Source organism: Leptinotarsa decemlineata, unplaced genomic scaffold (genome assembly GCF_025532065.1).
Source record: "Leptinotarsa decemlineata unplaced genomic scaffold, Ldec_3_MD MMD2_tig00000505_RagTag_RagTag, whole genome shotgun sequence".
Lineage (NCBI taxonomy): Eukaryota > Metazoa > Arthropoda > Insecta > Coleoptera > Chrysomelidae > Leptinotarsa > Leptinotarsa decemlineata.
Window position 1 is genome coordinate 7,955,949 of NW_027412549.1, and position 9,647 is coordinate 7,965,595.

Below are 9,647 nucleotides of genomic sequence, written 5' to 3' on the forward strand. Positions count from 1 at the left end.
TACTTCACCAAAGGTTCCAAACTGTACATCACAAGAACAAGAGCCTCGCTGAACGTTATTTTGAATTCACTAGTCATTATGAAGAACTTACTCTTACATTTGCATAAACGATTGGTACTGAAGAGTCCTAAGACAAGTGTCTTACAGCGAAACATCGGATGTCTACCAATGAGAATGACAGTGTTCCATGTTAGTTCAATTTTACTTCTTTCATTAATTATATTGTGTAGGAATTCTGTGAATGATATCTGACTCAATTCCATTACGAATGTTTGAAATACAAACGGAATAGAGAAACGTGTTTTTCGTATAATTCAGAGTTCTTATAAAAGTATTTGTTTCGAAAACATTTTCTTTCGTGTAATTCAATGTTTCTATGAAAAGAGTTGTTTCGAGAAGGCTTTTTCTTTCAGTTTGTCCTGAAACTTACTCACTTGCATGATCTACACACATCTTTGTATAGAGTTAAATTTTGTAATTGATTGTTTCGTTGCTTTCTGTAGAAGATTCCCACATTTTTTGTATCACGATGGAGTAGCCAAAAACCAAAAACTTTCTTTCCCAAAAAAGTAATCACCCCTAAAAATATAACCCTTCAAATTTAAAGAAACATATTATTAAAACAAATGTTCGATTGTTTGTGACTGTGGCTCCTGATGAAGTTGACGATCAAATTATCAGACGTAGATGTCCGTCCGTGATCTTCCAAAAGTTTTTATTTCACTGGAAACTCAAATATAAAGCAACGTTCGCAAGAGGTTGGTTGATGATGTGCAGCAAACGATTCAAACAGATTTTCTTCAAAAAAAAAAGGGGGTTTGCTTAGTCGTGTTTGAAGTAAGTGTGTTTTGATTGTATTTATTGAGGGTAAAGTTAATGTACCACTGTAAAAAAATAAATATTTTGCTATCCATTTTTTATTGATTTGTCATTTTCAGTCCATTCAGATTATTAAGGATGTTCCTATACATTGGCACTCGATCGGTTTGAACTTGTATAATACTTTGAAGTTACCCTCTCGAATAACCTCCCATGGTTCCAAATCAGAACACGTTAAGTTCTCCTCACAAACTCCCTGAAAAAGAAGTTACAATTATTAGTTATATAATATCACAGCACTGAATTCAAGTTTAGACCTTCAATGTTTTGTATCTATTAAGCGTTGATCTATTTTTCAATGATTTTCCACATGGGGCATAGCATGTCATCAAATTTGCCAACGGCCAAATGTGGGGTTGTATGACGTACAGAAACTTCAGGCAAAGAACTCTCGAGCGATCAACAATGACTCCTGTTGAATGTTTTCTACACTTAGCTCCGTTAAGAAATGGTGTAAGAAGTGAAAATCTCCGACTATGCTTTGAGTCAGAGGTTCTCAAACTTATTTTGTCTACCGGCCACTTTGAAAATTAATTATTTTCCTGCGCTCCCCAATTTTTTTTACTTTACTACATCTTAAGAATTACAATCGCAGTTATTATTTTAATAATTAAAATATGTGTGTCATGTGAAATAAGGATGAATTTGATGATTTTTAACAAGTTTGTCAATATCAGGCTCGAATTTACTCAAAAACAGCCGTAAGTCACCGCGTTCGGTAATCTGCAACCGATTTCTCTTTTTAGTTAGCAACGTTGCCACAGCACTAAATCCACTTTCACACAAATACGATGATGGGAATGCTATCAAAAAACATTGAACGATGGGCCACCATCCAGGGTACAATTGCGGGATTGGCTTTTGTAGCCAAATTTCTTGGTATCCATTTTTGAATTTTATTTTTTATTTCCTCGTTCGTTATCAGTTGTATAAGTTCTTCTTCCAGCTGGGGTGATCCTGCTGTGTAATCCAACACCCAGTCTGATATTTCCAGTTTGAAATATGTCCTGGAATCGTTCTGCGAAATCACTGTGGAGGTTCTCCAAATGTTAGCAGTAAACAAGCAAGTCGTCGTTGTTGAAGGATACTGCTGACAAACAAGGGAAATTGCGAAACTCACGTCTGCCGATATTATTCTTGTATTAGAGCAATTTGGTAACAAAAGCAGCAATGACATTTTTTGTTTTAATCAAATTCAAGTCGTCACCTTGAAGTTGGAGATTTACATCATTGAATAATTCATACAGGTCTATCAAGTAAGCAATATCATTCTTTGAAGTGATTTGGAGTTTTGAAAAGTTGATAACTACACATGATTATTTTCCTATCTGTACCAGTAGAACCGTTTTTTACTGGTATAGATAGGCAAATAGGTAATTTCGTCGAATATGTCAATTCTATTCGCCCGTCAATAAAATTCACCACTGAAAGGGAGATAAATAACTCAATAAATCACCTTAATTTGACTCTTACTAGAGATAATAATAAACATGATTTTGCAATTTTCCACAAACCATCTTATACGGACATAGTCATACATAATTCCTCCACACACCCTTACCAGCAAAAAGGAGCTGCATTCAATAGTATGCTCCACAGACTATTTATTCCATTCCATTGCTGGGAAGTAATTTCCAGAGAGAGAGCTAAGTTTCATCAAACAACGCTTCCATTATTTCCAAAAACTACAAAAGCAAGCCATGGACCAGGTCTACCCAATTTCAAAATACGATAACGTCAGCCAAAGGACATTGTCATATTTTGGTGAACCCACTAATAATCTCGCCCGTTTTTTGAAAAAAGAATGCGAAAACGTAGCTTACATAATAACTAATAATCTAAGTTAATTTATTAAAAATAATAAAAACAAAACTTCGGTGTATGATCGATCAGGAGTATAAGCTGACTTGCAACTCTTTACCAAAACTGTATTTTGGCCAAACAGGGAGAACTTTTTCCCAAAGAATTAAAGAGCATAGAAGTAGTTTCTTGAATAGAAAGATCAATTTCACATTTGCAAACCACCTTTTAGCAGAAGCACAAGCGTTCAATTATGGAAACGACTGGTTACATTTGGTAGAGAAAAGTTTGAAACTCAATCTTCTGGAATGTCTAGAAATAAAAAGATTCAAGAAATCGGCTAATTTACTGAATGACCAAACATAAACAAATAAGTCCCCGTTACTGAATATTTTTTCAAATATGGAAACTGATACATAAGCTCAGGTCATTTGATTCATTACAAACTCAAGTACACATAAAACATTAAATGCCTAGGTAAACCTCAGGAAGGTACTTCAAATTTTAAAATTAAATATATTAAGTATTGATATCTAGAATTTAGTTAGTAAAAATACAACCGAAGAAGCCATTGTATGGCGAAACACGTGTTGCGTTTTTGTAAAACTGTTTAGTGAAAATCTCACAATAATGTTTTTTTTAATACGTTATGGATTTTCATCAAGTATCGACCAATTCCATCATATAATATAAAAGAAAAACCAATCTCCAACATTTCTTCAATGTTTCAGACTATCAAGGTTTAAAGTGATATTCTTGTCTCCAATCAGGTAAATAGCTCTTTTCTGGATCGAATCCAGCAGCTTTAGGACGGAGCTTTATACATGAGAACAATACTCCAAAGAAGGTCTAATATGAGCATCAAAAATTGCTGTTTCAGAACAGTGTTCCAAGCTTTTGAGAAGCAGCCTTTGCAATTTCAGCGACACGATTGTTCCAAGACATATTGGTGTCCATTTTCACTCCTAACAAATATTCGAAGCAGAAAGCGGAATTGTCTGTCCTGCCATTATTATATCCGGTTCGGAGACATTTAATTTTTTTGAAGAAAACCGATTCATGGGTTTTCGTGGAATTAAATTGAACCTGGTTACTTTCGCCGCAATTCGAAATCACCTCTAGATTCTCATTAAGATATGCAACCTCCTGCTGCCGGTGAAGATGTGCATCGGCAGCCGATGTCCTGGAATTCAAATGGAATGACAAGACAAGTGTGCTGTCGTCAGCAAAGCAACGTATTGGATTCTTGTTTTTTCCAATAAGTCGTTGATATACAATAAAAGAAGGGTTGGACACAATATGGATCCGTGGGAAATACCAGCGTTTATGGTAAAAGTATTCGAGAGATATCCATCGATGGACATTTGCAGGGAACGTTCTTTCAAGAAGCTAGAGAGCCATACACAAAAATGATCCGACACGCCATAGAATCGAAGTTTAATCAGCAAACCCTCATCCCACATACGGTCAAAGGCTTTAGAAATATCAAGCGCAACAACTCTTGACTCTCCATTTTTCTCGATTGCATTATTCCAAAATTGGGTAACATATGATAAAAGGTCGCCTGTTGATCTAAGTTTCCGAAAGCCATATTGATGATCGCTCAAGATGTTAAAGCGTTCCAAATATTTAAGGATGTGGTGGTTTGCGACTTTCTCCAGGATTTTTTATATCACTGATAGAAAAGCGACTGGTATACAGTTATTTGGAAGATTTTTCTTGCCCCTTTTGGGAATAGGCTAACAAGAAGGAAAAACCCCTTCTTTATTAGACAGGTTAAAAAGTCTGCAAAATACTGTCCGAGTTAATTACAACACTTTTTAAGTATAATGACGAGCACTTCATCAGGACCAAACGCCTTGCTGATACCTATTGAGCTGTTTAAAAAATTTGCCCGACTAGACGTTATAGAAAAATCCCAAATGAAATAAAAATACCCAATGATCGTTTCCCATTCAAAAACAAATTAAAGGTATGGATTCAAAACCAGCCCCCGAACAAATTCTCAAAGCTTTTCAAAGTGAAATATAGAAAACAAGTTTATTATAAATTGAATCCGAACAACATAGAGACACAGAAAACTTTAAAGTACATTCAACTTGAACTGTCTTGAATATACGGCTTATATTTATGAACATCAAAAGAGATTTATAAATAATGAACGAAAAAAAAAGCAGTAATATCTTTGTGGACGCCCAACTTTACCTATACTCCATACTCATTTCACTTTTGTTGTTAGATTTTATTGTCATTGTATAACTTTTTAATCTAAACATATAGTATACATAACACACTTTTTATATACATATCTACACTTTTATTATAGTTATTATTATTATTTTTATTTTATTATTACATTTTATAGATCAAACTTATGTTTTAATAATATACCCATGTTTCACCTTTTATGGGTTTTCTATTTTATTTCCAATTATTGTTACTCACTCTGTTGTACATCTAAATACTATAGAATGTTGAGCTAATACATTATTATTATTATCATTATTATAATTTCCGGCATTGTAGATTTTACTGTGGGACTAGTGGGTGATGCCTTTCCCGGTAAATCGACTGTGGAGTGGGACGCAAATTGTTCAGTTAGCAGATTTGTTTTTTCTATGGCTGTTGTTGCAATTGAACCATTGGCAAGCATTTTATCCCTAATTCTCTTATTGTGAAGTTCTTTGCTTGCAGTTATTGCGAGCATTAACAAACCTAGTTCGGTTTTCGACACTGGTGTTTTTGCGCCACTGCCGGTGGGCGAGATTATTGGAGGCGACAGCTTGCTCGCAATCTTTGTTGAATCAGTGTTTGCTGTTAGAAGTTCGTTTCTTTGAAAAAGGAATGTATGCTTTGATTTGATTTTCGGAAACGGTCTTGAAGATCCTTCCACTCTGCAGATCTGTGATGCCAAGCTTTGTGCGGTTTAGATTGTTCCCCAACATTTATCGGTACCTAATTCACTCAACACTGAAATGAGTTTGTGATCAGAAGATCCCAATGGAGACCTTACGATGACTGTGTAAATTTCTGGATCGGTTGTTAGGTATAGATCCAGAAGACTAGCGTATTATCCATCACAGTCAGGAATCCTGGTTGGCTCATTTATAATCTGAGTAAGGCCGGTGTTTATTACAAAAGACTCGGCTTCGAGACTTCGGCTTCGTTTGTCGTTGATATTTGAAATTTTGAGACATTCGATATGGTGAACACTGAAGTCACCGAATATGGAAATTTCGGCACTGAGATGATTGATTTGCAGAAAGTCAATGGTGTTTGCAAGTAAAGAGAATAGTGCTGTATATGATATATCGCTTGGTGGTCGATAAACGCTGCATGTGAGTTTGGTTATCTTCTGTGACATTATTTTGAACCACATAATACCAAAGTTTCGGGGTTCCAGCATTTCCTCTCGTTGACAGGAGAGATTGCTTTGGATAAAAAGAGATATTCCAAAATTACGTATGAATGGGGAGTGGAAACCATAGCCAGGATATAGAAAATTGACGGGGTTTATTGAAGCTCTGTCTTTGGTTTCTGTGAGTGTAAGAATATGAGGACTATTTGTTTGCAGATGTTGGTGCTCTGAGTTTATATGTGAGTTGAGTCCTCTGATGTTGCAGAAATCGATTTTGAAGTTGCTAGTGTTAGAAGGACGCTGCTGACTACTGTCAGAAATAGTGGTTTTCGAATAACTGCTGCAGGATGCTTACCTCAAATCAGCGCCCCCTCCCGGAGATCCGATTGGGGAGCTATTTTACCTCCGGAGTATTTTGACCCATCATGCTCCTTTTGTTGTATTCCCACCATTCAAACCGAAAAAAGCTGAATTGAGTTTTTATTATCTTCTCCTGTACATACATAGAACTGAATATCAAACAAAAGTTCAGCATTTCATTTTGAATTTTTTTCAGGAGGTGGAAATAGCCAGAAAGGTTGAAGAGGTCTAACAGAAGAGACAATAGTTGATTTAAACTGTTTTCAGTATTTCATTCATAATTAATGATTTTTTCATGAAATATACTTACGATTGAAAAAAGTTTTTGTTTGTCTCTGATGCCATTAAATTTAACTGATACCAGTCTTTCAGCAAAATTTCGTTTCGCCATTTCTAAATCATCTTCAGGATTATTATCGTTATCTGACCAGCTTTCGTATCGTATTGGAGAATTCTGATGGTGAAAACGTTCGCTATCGAATATATTCTCTATATCATTTTTTGCTTTATCAGGGTGTAGTCTCACTAAAGCTTGGGTTCCATGTACAAACAGAAGAGTTCCATAAAATACCTAAAAAAGGTTAAATTCATGTATGAGTGGAGTGATAATTTATTAGGTGAAATTAAAATGACTGTGAATCAGTAGAAAATGTTTTCCCCTTGTAGGAACTGCAAGAAGAGTTTTTTTCACAAAAATGAGCCGGCACCGTATAATCAAAAGGCGAATTTTAAATTTCTATACAAACATATACTTTGTGTAAAAATTTTGCGAAAAGAAACCTCATAGTTTTAGTGAAATTCATCAACACAAGAAACGGTTTCAGATATTTTTTATTGTGTTGCTTATTTAAAAATAATTGACATAATTTTTTTGTAACGCATGATCAAGCCATGAATTATTGAATGAGCATAAATATCAAATGTTACCAAAACTTACCTGTACCAAAAACATTTTGTGCCGGAATTTGGTACTTTCTTGATTGCGGTTCCCCTATGTTGTGATCCTCTTTATGTAGTTTTCCAGTAGACTGTCATTCCCACCAAATCCACCGAGTGGTTAAAAATGGTATTTGCAAATATCACCTAAACCCAGCATGAGAGATAATATTATTGTAATGGAAATGGTGTAGTTATGTATAGAAATCTGAATTATATACTTATTGAGTTGAGGATGGGTTTATAGGTAAAAATGATTAGGATTCATTCAAGTTACCTATTTTTGGAGTACACGAAAAAAGTACATGTTTGTTTGATTGATATATAGAACTGATATTGAAGGAAAATTATTTTCACCTTCCACAATCTGAAAAAACATACAAATTGTAATGAAACACTCTAAACATGTGTAAAACAGGCAAACTTTTTTGTTCACTTCGATAAGTTACTGTGTAAATTTAAAGTATTTTCCAGAAAGAGAAATGTTTTCTCTCTCTATACTTTTGACTTTTGCTTCCATTCAGGCGCATTAAGCCATGTCGATCGTGGGGTTACAGTTTTGTCTGATATATACCTTCTTATTTTGCTAGCTATTTGGGTTGATCTTTTTTTCTAGTAAATGTCTTCTGTGTTGAATTTTCTTATAGGGTAGACGTATGACACAAACGAAAGGCATGGTTATGAATGTTTTAAGGATGTGTGGAAGTGGTATATACTTATAGTTGTTAAAAGTAGTTATTTATTCAGGTCATTCTTGTTGTGAACATTTTACAGTTTGATATTGTTATAATCAATATTTTGATTGATTAATTTTAATATTTTTATGTTAAGTTTACTTAATACTGTTTGATTGGTTAATGGGACTTGGACTCCATTTTCAATAAGTTGGTGGACCAGTGTCCTGTTTTCATTCTAATTATTATTGTTATACCTCGTCTCTACATTTTCGGGAATTTTAAATACTATGCTTCTTCAGGGTATTCTGAAGGTATTTTTTGGTAATTTTTTCCTCAGAGTTGTATGTCTCTTGCCCATTGTTTTCTAAAATCATTCCAGATATTGTTTTTAATAATTGGGAATAGAGAATGTTTATCTAATTTGATATTCAGTTAAACATTAAGAATCGTGCCAACCTTTGCTAAATTATCTGCTTTCTCATTTCCATCAATGTTTGAATGCCCTGGAATCAACGCAAATGTAAACTCAATGTCATTCATTTCAGCCATATGTAGATATATTATGCTTAATTTTAATTATGATGTAGTATGTTTTTGCACTGAACTTCTTGTTAACAATTCTGTCCAATGAACTTTGGAGTCACTTAGTCACTGAGTCACTGAGCTGTGCATGCCTATACCTGCATTACAGTCTTGCTTGGAGGAATCTGTTCACATTAGATTCCTTGATATCTTCTTCTGTTGTGCACATAACATTTTGCCTTGTATTCATGTACCTTTTACTCAAATTAAGGTCCTTGATCTGAATATCTTGTATATGTGTCCTTCATAATCATCTTTGAAGAATGTGATAACTTTCGTTTTGTGTAGGTACGTAATCATTATATTTTATGATTTTTTTAGGTTTTGACTCATTGAGGGGGTTTCTTAGTTTTTCAGTATCCTTGTTTATTTTTCTATATTTCGCTCAATATTTTCAGCATGTTCATCACTGGGGGTTTATGTCAATCCTGTTTATTATAAATTTCGAAGCTAGCCATTGTTGTCTATATTCCAGTTTCGTTTCTCCAGTTAATGCCAGTATAGCATCAATTAGTGTTGATCTCATAGTACCGGTTATTATTCTTAGTCACAGCTTGAATATTTTGTTCAATTTGTCTAGATTTTTCTTGGTGCATGGTCTGGCGTATGCCATGAGCATACATTAGGATCTGCACCCCACCAAGTTTTGCAAAAACTTTTGATGATGTTCAATTCTTGTAATGCCCTCTTGGTGATATGTTCGATGTATAGGTCCCATTTCAATTTCTGGGTGAACATTATTCCCAAATATTTTTTGCCCTTTTTGTTTGTGATTATTTCTGACACAATTGTTACTTTCATTGAAACCTTTGTTTTTTTATAAGGTATGGTTTCACTTTGGGTATTGTCAATTCTAGTTCCTATTCATCCATTCGTTCTCTCAATGATTTTACTTTCAATGTCCTTGGAATACTGCCCTTTGATTAAAATTACTATATATCGTGTGTATAAGCTAGGATCTGACTTTTTGGTGAAAGTGATATATCGAAGAGTGTCTTATAGATCGTTCAGTATTGTCTGAGAGTAAAATATTTTCAAGAATGCAAACATGTCGC

The 9,647-nt window shown here is 34.4% G+C and overlaps 1 protein-coding gene across 1 annotated transcript; it reads right to left on the minus strand.

The window, feature by feature from the left end:
• Positions 1–871: 871 nt before the first annotated feature.
• LOC111517489 (uncharacterized) lies at positions 872–7,457 on the minus strand. Its single transcript, XM_023173663.2, has 3 exons — positions 7,335–7,457; positions 6,708–6,968; positions 872–1,075 (listed from the first exon to the last, which is right to left on the minus strand). The coding sequence occupies exons 1-3, from the start codon at positions 7,347–7,349 to the stop codon at positions 944–946; spliced, it is 408 nt and encodes a 135-aa protein (XP_023029431.2). The 5' UTR covers positions 7,350–7,457; the 3' UTR covers positions 872–943.
• Between the last annotated feature and the right edge of the window lie 2,190 nt (positions 7,458–9,647).

Excerpts from the sequence above, each read along its gene's own strand:
- LOC111517489 (XM_023173663.2), bottom strand. Across the intron at positions 1,076-6,707 it reads AACAAAAACTTTTTTCAATC|GGAGTTTGTGAGGAGAACTT; the intron begins GTAAGTATATTT and ends CTTCTTTTTCAG.